The sequence below is a fragment of the Penaeus vannamei genome, chromosome 31 (assembly GCF_042767895.1).
Source record: "Penaeus vannamei isolate JL-2024 chromosome 31, ASM4276789v1, whole genome shotgun sequence".
Taxonomy (NCBI): domain Eukaryota; kingdom Metazoa; phylum Arthropoda; class Malacostraca; order Decapoda; family Penaeidae; genus Penaeus; species Penaeus vannamei.
In genome coordinates this window covers 6,477,598-6,505,097 of record NC_091579.1, presented here as the reverse complement: position 1 = coordinate 6,505,097, position 27,500 = coordinate 6,477,598, and the positions used below count along the sequence as shown (strand labels likewise).

Below are 27,500 nucleotides of genomic sequence, written 5' to 3'. Positions count from 1 at the left end.
ATTTTTCAAGGATTTTAAGTCAAGTTTAACTAATTTCTAAAGTCATATTTTTAACAGGGATTTCAGTAAACTATTCAAATATGATAACTGTATATGATAGTTATATTTATTTCATGCTACCAAAGTAGATTTCACGCTGAGAGTAATTTTCTGAATCACGGTAAACTGGCATAAAACTTTTATATATCTTTTATATAACTTGGATGCTTGAAGTTGGATTGCAGTTTACATTGCACTGAAATTTCAAAATCATGCAATAACTGTTTTAGCTTCTTACATTTTTTCACAGACCATTACAGAAGCTGTACATTACATAGTGTACTTATGTGTAGCTGATTGTGTTCTGTAACAATTTGAATTTTAATGGTCAGTATACTGTTTAGTATATCCAAATTATTTGTTGTGTTTCTCAATATTTATTACCAATATTTCTAAAGCTTTTTAAATGTTGGTTGTTGGAATGTTTGAATATGTTCTCCTTGATCTCAAATTTGCTTTTGAACATGGAACAAGTCTATTCACAACTATTTCAAGATAAATGTACAAGGCAGTTGCTTATATGTTGTAGACCAGAATGTCTGTATGGTTATATTTAAGGATGAATGTTTGATTATATTTGCTTACTTTTGGTGGTTTAACTGAATTCACAAGACTAGTTCAGCACTGGATAGATTTCATCTCTAAAAACTTTTCCAGAAAGGTTACATGGCGAGAAAATTGTGAGAAAAAAGGAATATTTCATGAAAATTGTAATATGTATAACCTGTTGGATCCAGGTGCCTTGGTAACGAAAATTTGGGCATTAGGCTTACTTGGGTGGTGACTCTTCTGGATGTGTGGCTTATAGGCCTGGGCCACACAAATGCTCTTGTGTGGTGTCAAGACTCCTTGCCTCCCCTTTGCATAAGTGTGTTTTGCTTTTTTCCATTTTCATGTTTTATAATTGTCATTTTATATGCTGTATCAAGACAGTAATAGACTATTTTCCTTGCACAAACTCCATATCATCTCTCTAAGTAGTCTACAACTCTGTGCAGTAACGATAAATAACATTTTGTTACTTATGTAGTTTTAGAAATAACAAGGGCAGCTACAAATAGGACCCTGCCCATGGAAATATTTTCTTTTTATCCAGCCATGGCTCACAAATGGTACATTCCACCCTTGTTTATTGGTGGAAATAATGCATGAGTCCCTTCCTAAATGCCCACTGAGTCAAATCTTCCAAAAGCTTTGTGCACTCATGCACAAACCTGAATATTTCATGATACATTCCCATCACCCAGGCCCTCAGCCAAATTTTTCCATAACAGCATAACCTTCATCTAAATTCTTCCCTGATATGATGGTCACATCAACCGGATCCAATGGATTAATATGCTCACAAGAAATATATAAAGAGGTTTGATTCATATTAAGATTTTCTTCTTATTTTGTAACCTAATGATTTATGTAAAAATGAGATGGTTTTGGTGATTCATGCTGAAGGTTTACTATCAGTAAAATATTCTTATTGATTAGAATGGTTAACAGTGCTTGCTGGATGTATCCCAAACTGATGGAAGAGTGAAGGAATAAAGTCACAATGATTTTGCGGTCTGAACTTGTCTTCAGTGTTATCAGTGTTACTCTCTCAGAACATCACACACCCATACTCATGCAATGCATCACTCTTACTCACTCATTCAGTGAATCACATACTACTTACTTGGTCAGTGAATCACACTTATTCATTTTCTTTACTCTCACTCACTCACTCACTCACTCACTGACACACGTACACACACACACACACTCACTCACTCACTCTCTCTCTCTCTCTCTCTCTCTCTCTCTCTCTCTCTCTCTCTCTCTCTCTCTCTCTCTCTCTCTCTCTCTCTCTCTCTCTCTCTCTCTCTCTTTCTCTCTCTCTCACTCACTCACTCACTCACTCACTCTCTCTCTCTCTCTCTCTCTCTCTCTCTCTCTCTCTCCCCCCCCCCCCTCTACCTCTCTCCCTCTCCCTCTACCTCTACCTCTTATTCTCTTATTCTGACATTTACGCACTCACCCAATCATATATGCATGCACATGCTACAGCAAGAAACATATTGTGGTTGTACTTAAAACTATTTTGGTCAGTCCTAAATTTAAAAGGGTAACCATTGTAAAACCCTGGGAATACTCAGTTGTTGTTTTAAGTGTTTTTATGTGTTTAGTATGTGTTACTTGTAAAACTTTTTTTTTTCCAAATGTATTTATATGTGTATACACAGATGTTAATACTCTCATATTCATCCTCATGACTTGGCTTGTAGTCAAACACATAACATGATTATTTTGTAGACACACACTTATTTTCCTCCTTGTATATGTACATGCTCCTGCACACATACCCACACACACAAGTGCACGCACTCACATTCTCATTCACACTCACTCTCACTCGTTCACTCACACGCACATGGACTCCCCCCCCCCCCTCACTCACTCACTCACTCACTCACTCACTCACTCACTCACTCACTCACTCACTCACTCACTCACTCACTCACTCACTCACTCACTCACTCACTCACTGACACACACGTACACACTCTCTCTCTCTCTTCTTCTTCTTCTTCTTCTTCTTCCTCTTCCTCTTCTTCCTCCCCCCCCCCCCTCTCTCTTCCTCTCTCTCTTTCTCTCTCTCTCTCTCTCTCTCTCTCTCTCTCTCTCTCTCTCTCTCTCTCTCTCTCTCTCTCTCTCTCTCTCTCTCTCTCTCTCTCTCTCTCTCTCACACTCACTCACTCACTCACTCACTCACTCACTCACTCACTCACTCACTCACTCACTCACTCACTCACTCACTCACTCACTCATGCATGCACTTACATGCGCTCACACATATATGCACTTACATGTGCTCACACATACATGTATTTACGCACATATGCAGAACACTCATACTCACCTATCACATATATTTTTTGTTTGTTTGTGTAAGTACGTTTTCATCAAAGGCCTGCACTCCTCATTCCTGACCTCGTGTGCATAAGATGTAGTTATTCTGTTTGGTGTGCATATTTCATTTTTAGATAAGACTTATACCATTGCAAATATTTTTCTTCTTGTGTTTGAACCATCACCAATTGTGTATATAAGGATCATTGTTTGTAAGAATTTATTCCCAATTTAATATTTTTAGTGGAAATATATAACAGCACAAGAACTGTATTTATTATTGTATAATGTAGAGGGTTAAAAGATATGTAACCTATGTTCCTTTTCCAAAAGGTAAGAGCTAATCATTATTTAAATCATGTGTAATCTTGCAAAAAAAAACAAAAATATAAGTATATGAGCATGTAATGTAAACGTACTATAATTTGTATATCTTTGATCACTTTGTTTTTATTTGTTCTTATATTCAGTTTTCTCAAACACTTGTAACCCTAGAATGAGGCTAGTCTCGTTCACTTTTAATATCATAAGTTATCATTATTGTTATTTTTATTACTGCCATTATTATTACCCTCATCATCATTGTCATCCTCATCGTCATCATGATCATTATCATTAATTATTGTTAATTATTATTTTTTATAAATTAATTATTATTAATAATATTATTGCTATTATTATTATTAATTATTATTATTGTTATTGCAATAATAATGATTATAAATATGATGATTATTTTGATTATGCATGTTATTATTTTAAATTTCATTATTTTTATATATATCTTTTGAGGATTCCTTGAAAGATATTAAATATCTGGGGATGTGTTCTTTCTGCGATATTCCTGTGACACAAGTAAGAGTATGTAACATTAAATATGATCATTATTATGTACAGAAGATAAAAATGTGTATTTCTCCACATTTTATTGATCTCTTTGTGAAGATAGCTTGAAACCTATGTTTCAAGTTTTGTTATACAGAACCAAAAAAAAAAGCTGATGATTTAAAATCAGCTTTACTGATAAATTCTAAATTGTAGATAAATTCAGATGTGTCTGGATTTTGAATAAACAAGTAATTTTGATATAGTTGAAGAAAAGCTGAAAGTATTATGTAGAAAAAGGCATTTATGCAGCCACATATTACTATTTGCCTTTGGCTGAATTTTTTCTTTCTTTTTATGGTATTTAATTGCTTACAGAAACTTCACTCCGTTATATTTTATACATAAACTGTATAGTTATGGTTTTAATCATGTTATTTCATCTATTAGATATATTGTATAATACTCAAATCTATGATATGTGATGCAGAATCTAGAAGGAAATACTGGACTAAATGCTATAAATTTTGTCTTGCTACCATGAGGCAGCTATAGCATGGCACCGTGTGTGTTCTCTATACCTAAACTGTAGTTGTACACTGTAGGTTACTAATTTCCGAGGACTGTGTGCATCATTATTGTATAAAAGTGGGGAATGAGGGAAAATAGTTTTTCGAATTTCTCAAAGATTAGTGATAAAACTGTATGACTGTGGTTCTTCCAGTTCTCTGTCTATAGATGTATATTCATAAACTTGGTAACTGACTCCAGTAATGCCATGCTATAAATTATCTTTATTTATTGAGTTCATATTTATATAACCTTAATATGTTGAACTGGAAAAAGTACTTTTTTGTTGAAATAGAGTACTGATACACATACAACATTGTAAAAGTTTTGTTCATGTCTTAATTGATGCATAACGTAGCAAAGTTTCTATTTTTGTATATTTACGTCATAGTTCTATGAACAAAATGCTCATGTACATATTTGCCCATAATAAATGATGTAAAATAAATAAATAAAAATCTTATTTTACCTTTACTGCAGAATGCAATTCTCCATAGTTTGTGAATGAAGTTTAGTTTATGAATGTTCAATTCCAATTACTACCAAGTAAAAGCAGTAGGATGATGATGGATTTTTCTCTAAAATATTATTATATCTTCTGTAGCTTTTTTCCAGATTAATTGGTTGTATTAAGTTATTGCAAATTATTAAATTTATTAAACTGATTGGTTATATTACATTTTTGCTAATTAATTATTTATTGTAATTATACATTTTATTTAAAGAGATGCAATAAATAGGGTCAGGAAATTTATATTTTAACAACAGCACAGTCTTAATGAGGTTGAATTTGATTTTTTTTTCTGCTGTTTGTGTTGGTTAATGGTAAATGGTTACAAAGCAAAATAGATGTGCTAGACATAGAAGGCCATATGGCACAACAAAGGTGCAATAGTGAAAAGGGTAAAGAGGGATTAAATGATTACATATCAGAAGTCATACAGCCCTTCAGGAAGAAAGGGATTAATGTGGGTGATTAGATTGAAATTGTTAAGGGAAGTAATGTGGAATATTGCACAGGTCCCTCCCAATCCCATGCCCGTTCCCTCCTAATAACTTGCTTGTTGTAGTTGTGTGTGTTGGGGACAGAGATTGAGGCCTAATGTATGGGAATGCCCGTACCTTGGGCTTCAGTCCTCACCACAACTAATTTTGCTTGGTCTTTTCTTCTTCCCCTTTCCTCTTCCATATCTTCTCTATTTCCTTCTGTCCCATTCCAAAGTTGTGAGAGCCATGCTGAATGGATGAAAGGCTTGCTTTGAATAAGTCACGAACAGCTTCCAGAAGCCATGGGCTGGGTATTCCCTTGGTTAATTGCCTAGCCCTTACCCCTTATGGGGACCTTGAGGGGTAGATTTTCTTTTCCCCATTATATTAAATTTCACCATGGCCAATAATGATTCTTTATCCTTAAGGGGCATTAAGGCTTGCACCTTCATCAACTATCTATCAGAATTTGATTTTGATGGTTTTCTGACCCCTGCCCCTCCTTTGACTATGGCTCTGACCACTGATACTAATATCCCTTCCTCGACGTTTACTGACAACTATATTCTGAACCACCCACCCAAGTCATCACTCAACCTTCAGAATTTTATTCTCCCAATATGCTCCACTCCATCTCCATCTTCAATGTATAACCCCTCTTCCCTTGTTACTACTCTTCATCCTTATTGTCCCCCCCCACAGAACTACTCCACTCCACACCACCCTATCTTTCTCCCGCCCTAGTCCTTCTAATGCCTCCACCTCTGCAAATTTTTTGAGTACTCTCTCTGGCCCAGCCGAGTGGGATCAATTCTTTGTTTCCCCCCATAGCCCCTAACCCCGAAAATACCCTTCTCTTTCAACAGCGTCTCTAGAAACAAGTAGGCAAAGTTCATGCCTTGTTACAGTTTCATCTGAATCCTAAGCTTATGCACTATCTACTCTAACTGACCTCACTGGCATAACCATTCCTGCCGAACCTCACCTCTCTCTTAATACTTGTACTGGAACTAGGAGGAAGGGGTGCAGGGAAAATATGAGTAGGGAAAGGATGGACATCTAAGGGGGGTGGGTAGTGTTGGGAGGGAGTAGGAGGAAGGGGTGCAGGGGAAATATGAGTAGGAGGAGGATGGATATTGGCAGTAGTTGGAGCTGAGGGGGATGAGCTGTGTTGGGAGGGAGTAGGGAGAATATGAGTAGGAGGAGGATGGATATCGGCAGTCACTTTGAGTGTGGAGGGAGTGGGAGTTGTGGAATTTGAGGATGGGTAAGGGTTATCAGCGTCATTTTGGGACTCAAGCAGAGAGTTTTGAATATCTTTAAGAGTTTCTGCAATAAAGTTGGTTGGAGAGTTTTGTGAGACAAAAGTTTTCTCAAGATGGGGGGGGGGGGGGGAAGAGGAGACTGGTGTCTGAGGAGTAAAGGCAAAGGTAGGTGGAGGTGAGTGTGGAGAAGAAGGGGTGGAATGTTTAGTCTGTCTGCTGCAGGTAGTGCAGGGAGGGAGAGGGGAAAGTGTTGGCGCTATAGTTGAGATTGGAGTGTCTGGATTTGGAGTGGCAAAAGAATTTGACTGGGAAAGGTAGGAGGTAGAAGTGGAAGTGGGGAAGTAAGTAGGTATAGGGGAGGGTGTAGGAACATCTTGGGAAGGAGGGAGAGGGGCTGATCAAGCAACATTACTGGAGTAGGGAGTATGAGAGAAACCTTGTCAACGTGCTTCCTGTCTGGCTCCACACAGAGTGAGACCAAGTTTGTATCAGAGTTGCTACCACAGACTCAAACTTGTAGGTGGGGCAGCCTCTATAAAATACATTATGGGGGCTCCCACAGTTAGCACATGTACGTGATTGTGCAGAGCAGTTTGATTGGTTATGACCAGGTTGGGCACATAAGGGGCATCGGGCTGTGGAACGGCAGTGTTTGGCAGGATGCCCTAAACGCCAAAAGTTTTGACAATGATGGGGAAGAGGTTGGTATGGTCGGACTGGGAGGGATTCTCCGCCAATGTAGATATTAAAGGGAAGGTCATGTCAATGGAAAGTAATTTTGTCAGTCTTGGTGGGGTTCTTATGATGACCTCTAGGAGGAATGGAGAAGCACTGTACTGATATTACATCATGGTCCTTGAGGCAGGCGAGTAAATCTTCTCCACAATTTGACCAATCTTTGTTATCAATAGGGCAGTTTGCTGGGGAGATAGACACAGTTCTGGTACAAGTATTAAGGATTTGATGAGGTTCTGAAGGAATGGGGTTGCCAGAGGGATCAATTATTGAGTAAGGAACTGTAAGGGGGATCCCAAAAAATTGGTCCAATTTGACTGGGCTAAACAGAGTATTTAAGATATTTGTTGAGTTGGTGTGGTAGAAGGATAGGGACGTGTGGAAGAGGAAGTATTGTTAAGGAGGGTAGTATTATGGAGAGGTGGCGAATAAGGCTGTAAAGTAGTAATAAGGGAGGAAGGGGTGATTGATGAAGGAGGTTGTGGGGGTAGAGGTCATGAAGTTGAGGAAGTTGAGAGAGCAGGAATGTCTCCTAGAGATTGAGTCTTGACTTGGGTGGATAATGTGCCAGTAGGCATTGAGGGGTGGGTAGTAGTTGCAGTGTTCAGAGTTGTGGTTAGAGGAGAGCCCTACCAAGATCAGCTGTTTACTCTTTTTTTAGAATGATTAGCTGACAAAAATGAATATACATATATCCTAAAAACCTTTTTTGGTGGGTGAGAACTTGTGGAGCCATCTGCGTGCAAACAAATCTCACAAAAGAAAACAACAGGAGACAGTGTGGTTACCCAGCACCATTGGGGTAAATCCATCTTCCTTTTCAGATATCAAATAAGTTTAATAACATCAATTTTCATTGAACATGAATCTCTGTAAACGGGGATATATAAAAAAAAAACGCTACCAAGACTGTGACAATATATTTTATGAGTAATATTTTTCCCATGTATAGCTGACTATGTCAACTATCAAATAACCTGGTCACCACAGAGCTATGATTGAGCTTATCTGAAGTTACAAGAATATATATTTACCTTACAAACTTTGTATTACAAAAATCAATTATTCCCTCTTCTTTAAAAAATTATAACAGCACAGAATAACAACCAGAGCCAATCTACTTACAAACACAGAAAGGCACAGCAATTTTGGGTCAATTTCTTGTTCCCAAATTTATATAAAGGAGTTGGAAAAGTACAAGTTCTAGTAGGACTACATGCTATAGTGCAAGTGGAACCAACATGATTTATGTAAAAAGCTAAACTGTACACAATGGAAAAGCAGAGAGCTGTTACAAACACATTTTTCTTTTTAATTCTATGAAATCCAAGGGAAGACACACATATATAACTGGTCAAACAGTTCTCATTATCATTGTAATTTATAATGAATACATCTCATTACTTCTTACTGGAAAGAAAAAACTACTATAACAGCAAACCAACCTTTCCATAATGGCATATCTGTCCTAAAATAATTGGCAACATCGTGATAACATATATAAATATGAATATACATGAACATATACGTGTGTGTGTGTGTGCGCGTGTGTGTGTGTGGGTGTGCGTGTGCGAGTGTGCGTATATATTTCATATTCATTTATCTATGTACATACATAAACTTACTGGTATGCTTTTAACCCAATGACTATGGGAGCCCCAAATGCCATACTGAATGTCAGGATGTATGTGGAGTCAGCTGCTTGTAGGAAAGAAACAGACATATAGGAAACTTAGTACTCCCTCTTTCTGTGCTAGAGGCTATGAAATAAACGGTCATTTAGGTATTGAGGCCAAGAAGAGTCTTTAATCCTACTTTTAAGGAACTACTTCTCCTCAAAGTATGTAGCCAGGGCCTAATAGGCACATTACTGTTTTGTGTGATCAATTTCGAGCAAGCTCAACCACAAGTGAAGACATTCTGGCAAAAGGGGTGGTCGACCATGAGAGGATGATGTCATGGTGGACCTGCATGATTGGGTACTGTCACCATTTCTTTCAAGGTGCCCCAAAGCTTCATGTATGCCTTAATATGAGGCCTTCCAAATCATGGCATGAGGTAAAAAATTTCTTTGGCCTTGTATGGTAACTTTCCCCTTGCTTGTTCAAATCACCAAATTACACTTATCTTTGTACAAAATTACCAGTCTAGAATATATTCATAGTGACCTATTCTAAGATAGTGGACCAAATTATCCAAGATGGTAACAATACACCTTTTTTTCTTTCTTTCAAAATATGGCTTTGCATTGCATGCATATGACTGGCCATTATCTTATTATCACTCACATGCTGTCTGATCAAAGCAAAATTTTCTTTATGGCAGTTATATGATTCAGTTGATAAAATTGTTGTCTTCAGCTACAAGAATGAAGATCTGGACTTTAAATAATTTATGTCAGAGATGGCATGGACATACATGCCATGCCTACTGTGAGTTTACTTTATTAACCCCTAGCCGACGGGTGGCATGTATGTACATGCCATGGCTGTTGTGGACTGAAACACGGATGGCATCGCATCATGCCCATTCCCGCGCCACTGGCTTATCAGATGGAGTTTGTTTTTCTCCGATAGGAGCGGCTTCATTTATATGGTAAAAATTTTAGGCAATGGCATCTATAATGAAGGTAAACCTTCAAAATTATAATATCTTTATAAATCATAGCAAAATAAAAGCTTTTAAGTGCTAAATGTTGCTTGCAAACTACCAATCAAGCCGGACGCAAACAGGGGAAACTGCTGATGCGCGCCAATAATCCCGTTATTACGTTCACTTACCAAACATTTTTACCCGTCGGCACTGGGTTAATTGTAGTCACACAAAATGGCTCCACAAGTGTTTAGCCATTAAGGAGTCAATCACTTGTTCACTATGTGGTTTTATGTATCTCCGTTTGCCTTTTTCCTTAATTTAGAGAAACCTTACTTAAAATTCTACATTGCCATTAATCCTATGATGATGGAGCCTGAATTTATTGTAAGGTAATATGAAACAACAATCTAGACTTTGTGGCTGGGCCCAAGCTGTGTACAGCCGTCAATCTTGCAAGTCATTACAGCTACACCCATACCTGTCTCTGAAGGATTAATATTCTTAATAATATCCTTATAATAATGATGTTAACAGTAATGATGTAATTAGCATTAAGGGAAAAAAAAAGAATCCAAAAATTCAAATTAAGGGGAAATCAGATGAGGTCACTCTGACTACTAATTGACTCCTTGTTGGCTGAGCACTTATAGAACCATCTATGTATAAACAAATGTTCAAATAACAAAACTACAATTAACATTACATATTACTGGCAACAATAAATTGAATAGTCTTCCTTGAAAAAATAAATATTAGAACATCATATCCAAGCCTCAATAATACATAATACATAATATACCTATCTACCAACTTCCATCACCTGTTAACAATGAAGATAACATACATTAACAATAAACAACATTAACAAACTGCAAACTGAGAAATCATAAAATACTCTGAAAATACTCTTAAAAACATAAATTGACAGATTTCTCAATTCACTGTGGCTGTAGAGTTGCTTTGTCACCATCAGTATCCTTTTTCACTTTCACTTAAAGCTTATTCTAAGTACTTAGCAATATCCTGCATGAAAAAAAAAATGTTTCAGTAACTGAGTAACAGCAGTTTTGGCTATGGAAACAGTAATACTAATAGCAATAGCATCCTGCAAGAATGTTAGTCTATGAAGTAGTAGGCAATGTTACCAGCTGTAGCAGCAGCACTGGTAGTAGTTACAGACACTTAATGTGACATCAGATGGTAAATTCTGAGGATAGAGAACTTGGGGCCTAAATCACATTCCTGTTTCAAATGCTAGAGCATTTTAAAAAACTTTCAATCAGCAGTTTGGGATTATTTCAAAACAGCACAGAATAACAAGCAGGGCCAATCTGGCTGGTTCAATTTGCTCCTTAAATGTCTGTTACTGGGAGTTAGTAGTAATGACAGCATCAAAAGTAATATTTGAAACATTAGTAATATTACTATTTGAATTAGTACAAGTAGTAGTGGCTGAAAAAGCACAGCAAAGTGAAGAAAGAGTAGGAGGTAGGAGGAATTGATAAGGGAAATAAATGTGTATGAGAGAAGAAAAGGGATATGAACAACCTGTGGATAAATACCTAAACACCGGGCAAATTTCAATTGCTGATGTGCCTAGCCATTTTGGAAATTTTCCTTTTCTCTATATTTCTCTATATTTTCAAACCAGTCTGGTAGTTTCAATATATCTGACACCCACACAAAAAGAATAAGGAGGATGAAAGGATGAATTGATAAGAAAATAAACTATGATTTTGAGAACAATGGGATGTAAGTAAGAAATAATGAAGTAGAAGACAAAGAGTTTTGGAAGGATGGCAAATTGCAGCATTTTTTTTTTCAAGCGGCCTTCCTGATGCAGAGGTATCACCTTTAATCAGACATGCATTTCTCATCGAAAATATCTATCCTCATAGTAACTATTCCATTGAATTCTAGCATTGAGAACAAGAAAGGCCAATGTCATGATTGAAATTCTGCTAATAATAATTCAAGAAATAGACTTTTTTCTATGCCTAATCAGTCTAATCCTTTTAAAGATATTTTTTTACATACTGAAAATAACTATTTTTCATAATGAAAAAGAAAAGAGAAAAAACAATATTTGTTTTCATAAACATTGCAAAAATGTATTTTTCTTGATTAATTAATAAATTACAATATTTAATGCTGTTGATATTTAAACCATCCCTCCTAAATTGATTTCTGAAGTTTTCTAACATTTTATGGCTTAAAAATCATAAACCTTTTGATAATTCTGCTATACATTCATGTAAAATCTATTACTTGTAGACTGAAAATGGCACTTAAGGGAAAATATAGAATAGTAAAAACACAACCTGAAGCTTTGGGTCGCTTATTGTGGCAATAAGTCTTATGTTAGAATACAAGATTTTCAATAAATTTGGATTTCGAAGTATTGCTCTTGTGGCGTCTCTTATGCCCTGAAGACATTAGCCTTTATAACACTTATAGAAGCAAATACTTCCAGTTCTGTGGTAGGCATATCTCAAAACAGGCCTTTTTTGACATTGGCCCTTCTAACTTTTTGCTGTAGAATTAAAGTTTATATATTCTTGTATATCAATCTTTTATGTATATTCACATTGATTCAGAATTTTCTCTGATTGTAATTATCTGTTTCCTTAAATATACACATTATTTTCATAATCCCTGTATAACATTATTTGTAAGTTTCATGGCTCTCAGTAAAAGCAAGGATACAGAATGTTTTCGCAGTTTTGGCCATGCAAGAAAAGGTATTTTTGGGGGGCATAGGCACATTCCAAGCATTATCATAAACATACCTTACTATGATATTCTGCATGACTCTTTTCACTATTGCCGTATCCATTATCATCTGTATTTTTCCTTTAATCTTTTAGATAAAAGTGTGAAAGTCTAACAGAAATTTCTTTGTGTAATTTCAGTTAATAAAGTCTTCAAGATCCCCTGATGACTTCATGACAATTCTGAAAATGTGCTAAGTTACACTTAGATCACTGAATGGGAGCTGGTGATGGAAATTAACCCTAAATGACTGAATCTACATATATATCTCAGACGAAATGCTTTGTAATTTCTAGAATAAACAATATACTTCCCCTTTTCTATAAAGTGGCATTATCTGCTTTGATCCCTCTATACTTTCTTCTAACTTACACATCAAGCCTAATTTCATTACTTTTGGCAAAACCCACAGTTTTTGTTGTATTTCCTTATCAATTCCATGGAGACACTTGGCACTAGCTATGCAGGATGTATTAGTTCAGTTACTTTATAGGAAGATACAAATATGACTGGTTATTATATTCTAGTTAGGCACAATTCCATGGCAAATTTGAATATTTGGTTACAGTATTGTGTGCAATGTTTAGTTTGGCTTACTTCATGACTAAAATATTTCATTCTTCTGTTTTTCTATTTTCAATAATAGATGGTTTCTGCCTAAAAGTAGTTACAGTGTTCTTCACCTATTGATGCTGGGAATGCAATGTTCTTGGCAGATTGTTTTATTACTTTTAGTTACACACAGATGGTTGCAAAAGCACTTAATTACCACAGTCAATTACTAGGCTCACCTTACCTCACATGCTTCCCCATTCCCTGAATTTTCAGGAAATAACATTATATTTATTTCTATTATTACTGTTGAGAACATTATAAAAATAAAAAAATATATAACAATAATGTTACAAACAACAATATCAGCAACAAATTCAGTAAAAGAAGTAAGCTGCTGAGACCAGATAAGCCTAGTAACTGACTCCTTGCCAACTAAATGCTTGTGAGACATCAGGTAAAACAAAGCTATTTTGAACAGTGCTTGTACCTAGCACTAATTGGTTAAATTCACATAAATAATATCTGTACAAAAACACAAAATTACATTTGCATGCATGTGTTGCAGATAATATATATAAGTAGACATGCACATACAAACTCAGTAATCAACATATTATATACATGTCTCTCCCTTCTTATCCATGTTAAAGAATAATATATCCATTAAACACACCATACAAAAGTACAAAACTAATATCATTGTAGTGTGCTACTCTAACATCAAATGGTGTGATAAATAGTTAAGTGTTCCCGACTTATGTTCTAATTATTATTCTAGCCTTGTAGAAACCCTGGAAAAGAAAGTGAATACTAAGATAAAGCAGGAAGTCAACAAAAAAGTACATAAAAAAGAATGAAGATAGAGAGGCTCAAAAATACTTTACAATGAGATTCAATGATAATATCAACAGTTACCAACACCAGGTTTTGATCACTTTCAAACTACCTCTGAAAATCTTCCAAACATAATCAAAGGCAGTCATGGTGATGGAGATAAGACATTAATACGAATACTGGCAAGACAACATGCAACATACAAACATCACAACATTGAAACTTTATAACAAATAGACAGCAATAACATTCTCTTATCTGGAAACAAACATTAATACATTTTCAATAGTCTCTTTTCTAATATCTGAAATCTATAAATTAGGATGTGTTTTTAACTTTGAAAACACACCATAACTCTTCAGAATCATTAAAAATAACAAGCAACATGAATTTTTTGACACCTAACATGAAACAATGCCATAGAATCACAAGCAAATTACAGAAAGGATTAAAATATGGAATTCAATATGAAAGAGTCTTTACACAGCCTTCCCTATTTCCATTCAAGACTCCCTTTGGATAACATGACCATCACCTAGAGTACTTCTTTAACTTGATGCTAGGTTCACATATTTCTGATTGTCTATAAAATAAAAATTAAAGATAGCCTTAAACCAGCAAATTGTTCAAGATTGTTTGAATCTAATTAGGTCTCTCAGCATTCACAATACATTTCAAGATTACTTTGACATACTTGTTCAAATTCACAAATACTGAGTAAAGTATTTAAACTGCAGAAGCACATACTTTTTTATCAAATACTTATAAAAGATTCTATCTTACAAATGGAAATTCACTAAAAAGGCAGTATCTATTACTCACAGAAGCATTTCATTGGAAATTCTTTTATCAATCACATTTCAAATTCATATTATACTGTTTTCTTGTAAAATCACAATATCATGCTAGATACTACCAATGTGACGCTTCCCAAAAACCCAAATAAAATTTCCTTTGTGTGTGGCTTGTCATTCACTATTTTGAAAATCAAAAGTTATAAATCTGTCATATCAGCTTCTCTGTACTATGGCAATACTTTGTCCTGCTAGTTTTGAAAACCTACAAATCTAATGAACAATATTTAACTGTAAAATTTGCTCATCTTAGAGATATCATGCCATTACTCTAATGTTCCATCTGTAGCATGGTGAATATCACATTTAAACTATTGCCATGAGGGATGGCATGTATGTATAGCTTATTAACTGCAAGTTTTGTTTATTAATTGTGTTAACACATTGATGGCTTCCCAGGTGCTTAGTCAATAAGAAGTCAATTAATAGCCCTACTTATCTCCTCTGTTTACCCTTCTCTTTAACTTTCAGCAAAAAAATCCTATTGCTATTAGCATTCTTAACAACTCTGTAATTACCAAAATGCATATAATAACAATAACCACATGGTGAAATATAATTGTTTAGAAATAAAAAAATTCAAGGTGAGGATGTGTAAACCTACTAATTGACTCCTTTGTGGGTGAGCCCTTGTGGAACCATTTGTTTTAAAGAGACATTTCACAAAACAAAACTACAGTCAACCTTACATGTTCCTGGAAGCATTATGTTAATAAATATTACAAGATAAGAAAATAACTACCATTTTTATAACCTAATGGATGACACTGATGACTACTTTTCATGTGAGCACAGGAAAATATAAAATATAGAACTACCAGTTTTAGGCCTTCTACCATTTTTCTCTGTATGTTCCCTGACATAAATGGAATTTATGGTCTTTTAAATTATTAGTAATATCATCTATACATTGCAAATGTCAGTCCCTCCATATCAAGTTCACTACTCAATGCAAGATTCAGTTTTAATTTTAATTCCATTTGTTACAATGGATATTCTTTGCTGTGACATGCTCTGTTTTATTTTGTTTCTAAATCTCCTGTGTGCAAGGAATGGCAGGGGTTACCATCCACTGGCAGCACACGGGATTGATCACAGGTCAGCAAGACTGCTAGACAAGCAAGCTACCGTTGCACCACAGAGCAACCAATGTGTGAGCCACCTGCTTTGACTCCTGAATCTGAAACATGCACCTCCTCCTCATAGTAGATGTGTCTCAGATACAAGAGTCAAAACTGTCAGTTCCCACAATGACATGCTGAGAGATAAACTAGGAAGTGGAAGGGATTATACTTAACAGTGCACGGATAGAAGAAATTTACCATCTTCTTTTTCTTAGATGAAAACCCAGTACACTGAGAACAGTTTTAAGCATGGTAAAAATTCCTTCTAGACCTAATCCAAGTAATGATTATTCTCTCTTCTTTTCAAATACATGTGTTTCATGAACTCTTTATATGTAACTTGAAGGCAATGGAAAGTATCACAAACATATAAGAATAACAATACTATATTCTCATTGACAAAATATATATTACAAAATCTGTATGTGCTATACAAGATAAAAGACAAAATGAGCTATAATATATAAGCAAATACATATCCCTTACAGACATTGTACAGTGAAAGGATAAAGCACCAATAAAAAACTTACAGAAGTTACATACACCTAATCTATCCTTTAATCACAGAACAATGAGTCTTTTATAGGGATTATATACATGATACTCCCACATACCTGGAAATAATGTATGTAGTGAATAGTGAATATAAATGGTGGATCACTCTATTCTGTCATACTTTACATATCTGTATAATTGATATACATTTCCCAGTTACTACAGCCCTTGGAAATTGCTACAACTTCCTACCACCATGCAAAGAAAAAAAAAAAATCACACACTGGCAATCACAACATCCTCTCCAACCCAAATTATCAAAAACCATCTGGAATCTAGCTAGCTGACCAACTCCATAATCTCCAGTATACCTGTTCTTTTTACCTCTGATCCCCTTAGGGGACATTTGCTCCTTGGCCATTTCACTCACTCTGCTATGCCAATTACAGCACGGGCCTCCTGCATCATGAAGACAGCCTTTTCTAGTGCTGTTAGGAAATCATATGCAGAGGGCGAAGCATCAGGAGGAGCTGCAATGGAAACCTCGTCTTCGTCTTCTCCAGCCAGTGTATACTGAACTGTAACCCCTGTTACCTTGAAGTTGCCTGCTGAATCCTAGTGAATAAAAATGTATATATACATTATATTTATTCACATGCATAGAAAGTCAGTATGAAAAAGAAATAACAATAACAATAACAACAGAAAGAAATGATAATAACAATTCTCTTCTGTCATGTTTTCCTCTAAAGTACAAAAACAATTGAAAACACCCACACAACCACAAATACATATAAAAGAAATACCTTTACCTGGAATCTGTTGGCAACATGAAGTCCTGTTACCCTGTGCATTGGTATGGACAATGGTGTTAGGTTATCAACTTGTGATCCAGACAGTATCAAGTATCGGTGATCAGGAGACAATCGGCACTGCACCAAGCATGATTCTAGGTCAAACTGATCCTGTGCACTCTGACTTAAGATGGCTCCTGTAGAATTAGATAGTAAGACTTCAGACGTAACCCTGCTATGTCATTATAGTAAATAACAAAGTAATTATCAAAAATATAAATCTTAAGAACTTTGTAAAAAACTCTTACTGCTGCTAATACTACTACTGCTACTACGCATAAAATGTGCAACTTTTAAGAACTACAGTGGCTATACCATGATAATACTCAAAATAACTTTATACTCAATCATATGTAGCAACAATCACTACACCTCAAACTAGAAAAGGTCAAATATTACCCACCCGTAATAAGTGTCTTCAGATCCTTGTTATAGAACTGGTTCTCTTTTGAGGTGGTCTCTGCACAGGGGGAACACATCCGCACTGGGTCCAGGAAGCACATCCTAGGGAGGGCCAGTCGGGTCTCGCAACAGGTAGCACAGCAGACCCGCCCACATCTCCGACAGTGATGCTAGAAGGTTCTTAGATGACAGTTTAGTATGCCATTACAACATCTGTCCTATATGGAAGTACCTGAGTTTTACAAATGTACACCAGATTTATAATATCTATTACCGAACCATACCTTGTATGGATACTATTTCATATACCATATTGTTAAGATACAAAAAAATTAACGGAAAAGAAAATATAAGAAATGACAGAAAAAAGAATCTCACACACACATATGCACGCACGCACGCACACACACTAACTCACACTAACTAACTGATGATGATGATAATTACAATAATAGCAATTATAAGAATAACAACAATAATAATGATAATATTCATAATAATAATAACAATAATAATAATAATGAAAAATTAATGGAAGCAAAATGTACAAGATGCTACTGAAATTACATTACCAATATCAATAACAAGAAATAAATAATACAACTACGTATAAGAAATACACAAAGAGAAAGTACCAACAAAAAGATTTATGATTAAGAACCAGAAATAGCTATTACTACTAATAAAAATAAATACATAATTCATTACAAAAGATAAAAGATGCATACTATACATACCCTTCGTTTTAAAAAGTCAAACTTTTCCTTGCAGTCCATACAAGTCGGGCTCTGCAGAGGAAAAATTATGATGATATCCTTTAATTTGGATTCATTAAGACAGGGCAAGAATGATTAATCTAAACACAATATACATTTCTTATTAATATACAATACCAATATGCCTATGCTTTATTGGGAAGGGCTCAACATACTATGAGAAAATACTTGAATTTCTTTGAAATCAGCACTAAATATTTACAGAACTGGAATGCCAAATAAATATTCACAATAGTGTAAGTCAATCTTTCTAATGTGATGCTGCAAAGCCTCATGTGCACAAACTAGTGGTGCATATTACATTTATCATTCAGTCTTCTGTATCTTGTTTTATTTATCTATCCTTAACATTATAAAAGTCATTTTCATTCACCTTTATCATTACTACTGACACCTTCATAACCACTATTTCACACAAATGTGTGTCATTTCCAGCATTATAAAAATCTGTAATGATGCCCTTCCTTCTGCAAACTAAGCTTATCATGACCACCACTTATATCTATAGTGAGGCATCAAACATATCTTCCTTCTTGTCTCTAACTCAGGGTAAGCTCACCAACTGTGATGCATTCCTCCAATTAAGATGCACTATGCATGAAAATACTGCTAAACAAAGCTATATAATCAAAACTGATTGAATGTCCTCTTACCAGAGACAAAAACATTAAGCACTAAAAGTTGCTGGCATCTATTTCCATTACTTTATAAACACTGGGATATAATGTAAATGCGGGTGAAGAAATCAACATATTCCTTAGCAAAACATCAAGATTCTTGACTTTACAAAATTGAAATTTATAGCATGTTATCAATCAGACTCCCTTCTCAATTTGGTTCAGATCTACAGGTATGGCCCTAAAAATAATATAAAAATCACAATTAAGATTCCACATTTAATGGGGAAAGGGTTGGGGGTTTTCTTGATTGGACAGAAAATTCAAATTCAAATAAATTAGAATGCAATTTCAAAAAAGATTATAGCGAGGGCGTACACAGCATATCTCCAATATCATGACAATGTTCTATTGTCATATGGTAAAAAGGTTGAAATCACATAAATATTCACACGATATCCATTTTAGGTGGAGATATGGCGTTGCCACTTAGTGTGCAGTGTGCATTACCTAATGGAAAGTTTGTTTAATAATCATAGGATGCACATCCATATTGGTTTATATGCACTGTGTCCTTACTTGACATTTCATGACAAAACATGTAGGATGTATGAATTCCTATCATATACAACCAGTCTTCTATCTTTTACAGCTATTTGTTCAAGCTGATAAGTTTAATAGTCTATCTCAGGATAATGTCAAATGCAGGGAAAAAGAGAAAAAGGTCTGATATTGATAAAACAGAGGAGACATTCTTACCCTGATGAGTAGATACAGTATGTCATTAAGAACATGGAAACTTACGTTTGCCATCTTTTAAACACAAACAATTCATCATTCCCATTTCAGTAAAAATACTTGTATTACAGCACCATACGTAAGTTATACTTCATGGTCTAGCTCTATTCCCAATTATAATCTGACATCTGGTAAGTACAAGCAGAAGCAAAGAAGCATAGTAAACCTGAGGCACAGATATCAAGAAAAGGAGTCAAAACCTGGACCCAAGACCCTGCTAACTGAAACTGAGGAACAAGTCCGTCTAAACTGTAAGTCAAACCCAGTTAAAAAGAGCTCATCCTGTGACTAAATCAAATGTGCTAAAAGCTGTAAATCACATTTTGGAGGATGAACAAGGGATAGGCATAGCATGAATATTCCCCCTTCTTTAAAAAGAAGCTATACAAAAAAATGTGGAAACATTTCCCACAGCCGATGTCCTGGACTCCTGAATCACTACCTTCATCAGTAAAAAACATAAGCATGTAAATGGTTAAGCAATAGTTTTACATAGCCCTTGATTATTTTAAAGACATTTATGCCACTCATACTCTAGCAGACCCCAGGCAAAACTAATCCAATTATCTCCCAACGTCTCAGATTTGCAGTTTCACTCCTAAAAGAAATGAGCAAAAGCTTTTATGTTAAGCCAGGAATTGAGGAGATTTTGTCTCCAAATAGCAGAAGCTTTGGTTTTGGAGCCTCCAAAAGTTCTTTTCAGGCAAGTAACATACAAGATCCAGTTTTAAAACAATATTCCTTGCATTCTGAGAAATTACTTCACCTCAAAAGAAAAGGAAAAGAAACAGTAATCATAAGAAATATCCTGTAATAATTTTTCTTTAGTTTACCTTTTTGAAAGGTGAAATAATAGTATTTAATTTTGGAGGAAACTAATTAACCTTTGTCAACAAAAACATCATTAGAATTAATACCTCTGTGATTATCAATACAAAATCTCAAGAATTAGCAAAAAAATATGTATAGGTTCTGATTAAAGAGGTTTGCAATAAAATAGGATTTTTAGCATAATTTGGACACACTCATCATGTATATCAATATCTTACAACCAATTGAATATAAACGTATAACTTCTACACAAATTAAACACCAACCATTACTTAATAGTTTCATGATAGGGCACTACCTAAAGAAAATGCAACATTAGTAAATAAAGAAAAACTAGCCTCAAAAATGTATATCAATTGGGGAGGTAACCCTTAGGGTACAGCTACATCACACAGTATATTTTTAGTTCTTAAAAAAAAAAAACATCACCACCACTCCTGTCATACTTGGTAATAGATAATGATTTTCTGTACGACACGTGACAATCTGTTTCGTTCTACATTTAGGGTTAAATCATCTTTATCAGGGATAGCACACACTGAAGTCATGTCCACTGTGATTTTAGTTTCTTCAGCTAATAATGCCAGGTAAAAAAGTTTGGCAAGTGCACATGATCACAGGGTTGTTGGTGTGCATCAACAGTTTCCAGTTTGCACCTGGCTCATACGATACTTTGTTTGCAAGCAACATTTTGCACCAAAAAGCTTGTATTTTGATATAATTTTTTAAAATATAAAAAAATTGAAGGCTTACCTTCACTTTAGGTGCAATTGCCTAAAAGTTTTACCATAGAAATACTGCTGCAACTATCGGAGAAAAACAAACTCTGTCTGATATTCCGATGGCGCGAGAATGGTCATGATACAATGCCACCCGCTACTTTGTCCACAACAGCCACGGAAAGAGGGTTAAGTCAGTGCTGCTGGGGATGGCATGCAAGTACATGCCATGTAGAGTCTAGCATCCCCTAACTCTGGTTAACATCTGATTAATAGAAGGATAAAGGAAAGTGAAGTGAAGTACTGTTTGATTATTCATTTTGTTGATTCCTCAAAACTAAAACCAACTGCTATCATTGTTGATACAAGAAACAAGAAAATATACAGCTGGGTATCTTACCGCTATTTATTCAGAACATTTCAGGACCCCAGGTTAAGAAACACTGCTCTAAATTCAGCATGATCTTATTACAATATACAAAATAACACTATATTTACATATATAACATGTTATACACTTCCAAACTTTTACTTCACAGCCGTTTAAAATGTAAACTAAGACTCAGGTAACAGAACGGGATTGTACGCATACAGGAAACTCCAGGTGTGATACAAATGCCTTCTACTGAACATTGGTATCAGTAGAAGGGAGAAAATGTGCAGCTGGTTGATGTAATAGGGTACTTTATGTCATCCTGATTTAATGTGAACATCCTAAAAGGATGATATCTGGTATGAACTGCTGTAGATCTGAAATTACTAGATGGTGACAATGCAATAAAAAAGCTTTCATACATGACATACTGTAGATTCTGCTATGAACACTGTTCAGACTTGATGATCTTTACAATACCATAAGCATATGATCAAGATTGAAAAGAGCAATATTTCAGTGCGGTTTGTTGTGATTTATCTTACCCTGACCATCATTTCTTTCCTTTGTGTATAATTTCTGAGGTGGAATTATACAGCTGCTGTAAAAAACAAAACAATACTGTACATTCAACATCTGGAGATACATAACAGTAACCATCTACAAAATAAGTTATATATATCCACAGTTTTAATAATTTTTTCCTCAGATAAAAGGAAACAAAGCATATAAACCCCATCCAAACCTTCGTCAACAATGAGTCAAACAGTGTTTCCTACGGAACCATATCTGATAACATTACTGTTCCATCCAGAAAACCTGTGCTTTCAAGGGAATGCTACTTTTTCCCATACAAGACACTGATATCTACATTAATATCATAATGCAACAGGATTTTTTTTTTACTAGAATTTTTTTTTGCTTTAGTTTGCTTTTCTGTCCTTGAGCAGTTTTTGGACTACTTATATATATAAAGACAACAACTTGGATCTTCAGACCAATCAGTACAACAGTCAACTTCAAAATGCCCAAACTTCTTGGCCAAATTAATTCTAACTATATACACCTTCCATATCAACATGAGCTAACTTTCATAGCACATAAAAATCTTCCAAACAAAAACTTTCAATTCAACACATAATTAGAAAACATTAAAATAAAAATAAACAAGAAAGAAAGGACGACTGTAGCTACCCTTCGGGTTCTGAACAGAAACATATGTGGGTAAATAAATATAGGAGTAAACAAAACACATTTCAAAATGAGCTCATATGACTAATTCCAGATTGTTGTGTGATAGACTACACACACACACGCATACAAATACAAGCAAACCAGACAAATTACCTAACACTTTATTAACAATTAAAATGATACTGTAATGCTGGCACTGTGCCAACTCTGTGGTAATATCTGAGAGAAGTTAGAGCCCCGACCTTCTATTATAATCTACAAACAATCAAGCCATTTCACTAATCTATTATCATTCTTATGCATATGAATCTATGATGCCTTGTGAGAGCCAGTGGTCTAGACATCAGCATGATTGATAGATAGGGTATGCAGAACTGTAACGCTGAATAATTATCTGTTCAATTTCAAGCTCTACAAATGCAGTCTATTTTGATGTCGTTCCTTCTCCACATCTGCATTACTTTTCCTATTCTGAAACTTCTCAAGTTACCTTTTTTGATAGAGGCCAAAATTCAAAAATTGGCAATTAACACAGCCTCAGGGCTCCAAGGCTCTAGCAAAAGCAACAAACTGCATTTGAATCGCACGAAAATTATGAGTGTGATGATGCACGGAAGGTAATGTAAACAAAGAGCGGAATTATGACATATTACATTTTGGCACCTTGCCAAAGTTTGTTATCTCTGTTATTTTCTCTAAATCTAATGATGTTATATATGTGTATATATATATATATATATATATATATATATATATATATATATATATATATATATATAAATATATAAATTATTTTGTGTACTTTGCTATGCAAAGACTACCAAGTCAATTGGAATGATTATTTTCAATGGGGAGGCTATTCTTCACTATGGTCACTGGGTGTTTATAATTTTCGAGGATGATCATATGTATGTAAACACATGCACATAAGGTTAAAAAATTAATCATCCTCATTTAGTAGGCCTAAATCGACTTTTATACCTAAAGGAATAAAATATAAACTGTTTTCTTTGATAATTGTCAATAGTATGAGATGGCAATGGAACACATGCGTAGAGTTGTTGATTAGCCATTTGCACCCATTATCTTTATTAAGAAGTGCAGAAAAACTTGCAGACACCTAAAGACTGTGCATACAATCAAGTTCAAAATTCCATCTAGTTTTTATTTCAAAGCCGGTATTACTATGTACTATCATCAATATGAAATAATCGGTATCTCGCTTATATCTCCGAAGTTCAAAAACCCGACTTTTATGTACCCTTAGTATTGTATTGCCTTTAGCAGCATCTCGCTTATATCTCCGAAGTTCAAAAATCCGACTTTTATGTACCCTTAGTATTGTATTGCCTTTAGTAGCACTAATGACCGATTTCAAATCATATCATATTTACCAATGCCGTAACGTACCAATCGTTTAGCGCAGTCTAACGAAAATATCTTAATCCTTTCTTATACGGCTATTTCCAAACATTAGTGCTTCGTACTCGGTATACATACAGATCACTTCGTAAACTACAAAATATTACCAGGGAGTCTTGATGGAAACATATTTCATGTGTAAAAGGACACAAAACTTATGTTTTTTCTTTTATATACTTCACAAAATATTTCCTAATAAAGCACTGATATCACTTTTTTCTGATATTGGTATAAAAGTGTTCTTTGAACATTCACGAACTCATATCTATGTGCAATGTCATAATCAAATACCGTATGCATGATTGCAACTAGCAAAAGTCCACATAGGTGTACCTGGGTGCTCATTAGTGGCATACCTGCCCAAGTGTTTTGTGGGTCTCACGTTTGCTCCCCGGGAACTAGTCATAGCAAGGCTTTTATACTCGTTTGGTAATTTCCTAATCCATGTACCTATACTATAAGCTAGCTAACTCAATTTGACCCAAAACTTTTTACTCGCTCGGGACGGTCCCCTTAACCCTTTTACATAATGATTCCCCAAGCTATAATGAGCCAAGTACTGGCTTCATGAGCAAAATGATAATTGAAGGAGACTTTAAGCCTACTACTGAGGGGCTGTATCTCTTCAATAACTACAGTCTGGACCAAAAAATCAACTGTTTTAAGTAGACTTTTCTTACCATGAATTGTTGCATAAGGTTTCCTGGTTTTTGTCTAGACAAGCTGGATGCTGTCCTATTCTGTACAAAAATCCTAGGTGATCCATTCTATGACAAACATGTCTATTTTCCGCATAAAAATACTATTTTCCAATAGAAATATATGTGTACTATAGATATATTGTGATTTCGAATGGTGCACCAGTCAGAGACTTCTCCTTCTCCAGCCAGCAATGTTGGGGTAACCCATGGGAAATCTGGGGTTTGGGAAGGGGAGGGGGGCGGTGGCTCATTACAGGCATGTTAAAGAGCAAAGGAAAGTGGAAAAATAAAAACCCAAACCAATAATCGCATTTCATATGATAAAAAAAGTGGGAAATAGAAAATCCTGAGCCAACATTTGGTCACAGAAGATTTGACACAGCGTTGCATGAATGAACGAGCGAAGAAACCCTATCATAAGCAAATATCAACAACTTTCAAGAATTTTCACTATATTGACCTAAAAGGCCCATGGCCAAGATTGCATTCAGCACAAAACCTAACAGTGACTCTCAAAGAACAGTTAAGGAATTCTTGAAAATCCTGGTTGGGGTAATGAGCATGTGCAAAAAAAAGATGTTATAACAAAAAATCCAAAATAATTTGTAACAAACATATTTCATTTGTTGTTTTACAGAAAAAATACAAGATGGCCAAATATAATGCAGTAGATGGGAACAAATAGGAAAATACTCATTTTCATAAGTGTGTAGTAACACATGAACTAGTCGACACATCACAGTAATGAGTTGAGCAGTTTGTTTACTATTCGAGACCGCAGTGTAAACATGTAGAGCAACTATGAAAAAATCCCTTTGCGCAAGAAGTTTAAATGCTTCTTGTTACCACAATATGTGTTGATTGCATCACGTAGAAGGGGAATATATATTTTTCTTAATGATATAGTGTGCGTAGATATCCTAAAGTCTTGCCAAATTTAAAATCATCTACCAATAATGTATGACAAACAATCAACCAATAAATGTCACAATAATAAACAGGTAGACTGCAGTCAAATAATGAAAAATAGTCGACCTATTCAAAGAAAAAATACTATATGCCCTTCAAAAACAATAATCCTTCTGTTAGAGGAATTGATACATAATCAACAATTCAAAAGAATCAATACATAGGAAGTACAAAACGATACTGCGTATTGCACTGAAATGAAGGTCAACATGTAACTTGTACAAAAACGAAATCATTTTAACTTTATCTTCCTACCTGACGTTATCTAACTTGAAATTATTTATTCTTACCATTTTGTCGGGGATCCATTCTGGTTCTCTCAACTCAAACGGACTCCTGTCTGTGTCCTTTAAGGGTATTATTCTCAGTCCAGATTTGGAGCGGACGAGTCTCTTCCCTGAATTTGTTACTCCAGCCATGTTTGTTTACTGAAGTTTAGAGACTATCGGCTCAAATAAGTAAATTATTCTACGAGATATTTTTGCGTTGATTACCTTCGTATATTAAAGATATAACTAAAAAATAAATGTTGAGAGCGATTGTTTCTTTTATAATTAACATGAATACTCAATTAAGCTTGCCATTAACAAAAATCTATTTAAGAATGAAAAAGGTTTTAGGTCAAGCCTCTCTTGAGAAGGGGGGCGTGTTCGTAGATTAACCAATGAGGAATAATGTTTCTAACTTATCTCAAGATTTCCACCAATCAGGATTAAGCGGCCAATTAAGCACTGTGCTATGTCGATACATTTTGCCCAAAATACTACGAAATATTTGATATCTAAATAATTTTAAAAGTCTTTGAAATGTTAATACCTAGTTTGAATATAAGGTGCGATTGTTCACGTACACTAGATCACGGTGAATGTTGTTATGACAGAAAGTTGCATTTTCGAACTACGATTTCTAGGCTTCTGAACGCAAACTGCACGAGGCTTATCAAGAGTTTGATAGGAGGCTACTGTTCAGTTTGCCTCAGACAGAAAACAGCTACGATGGGAGAAAAAGTCTGGCACGACACGGTAAGTAGTCGAAAGTTTCTGCTCTCGGTATGACGGATGTAGTAATTTCCTTGTTAATCATAAAATTGGAATTTTCACTTTAATTAAAGTATAAGATACAGGAGTGACATTTTGTATGCACGTGACTACATGTACATACACTCGTATGGTATCCCCCATCAGGCAGGCGCGCGCGCGCGTGCACACACACACACACACACACACACACACACACACACACACACACACACACACACACACACACACACACACACACACACACACACACACACACACAAATAAAAATAAA

The 27,500-nt window shown here is 35.2% G+C and overlaps 1 protein-coding gene across 5 annotated transcripts; it reads right to left on the bottom strand.

Annotated features, from left to right (window-relative positions):
* Positions 1-8,208: 8,208 nt before the first annotated feature.
* LOC113823149 (zinc finger FYVE domain-containing protein 21) lies at positions 8,209-26,637 on the bottom strand. Of its 5 annotated transcripts, none has more exons than XM_070143721.1 (6): positions 26,480-26,620; positions 22,449-22,504; positions 18,527-18,577; positions 17,791-17,959; positions 17,346-17,524; positions 8,209-17,148 (listed from the first exon to the last, which is right to left on the bottom strand). In XM_070143721.1, exons 2-6 carry the CDS (start codon positions 22,458-22,460, stop codon positions 16,960-16,962), a joined length of 600 nt encoding a protein of 199 aa, XP_069999822.1. In that variant the 5' UTR covers positions 22,461-22,504; positions 26,480-26,620; the 3' UTR covers positions 8,209-16,959. The 5 variants fall into 5 exon arrangements, with proteins under 5 accessions (XP_069999822.1, XP_069999824.1, XP_069999823.1 ...); XM_070143723.1 differs by lacking the exon at positions 22,449-22,504 and adding an exon at positions 21,565-21,795 and having other exon boundaries at positions 26,480-26,602; XM_070143722.1 differs by having other exon boundaries at positions 21,565-22,504; positions 26,480-26,573.
* Between the last annotated feature and the right edge of the window lie 863 nt (positions 26,638-27,500).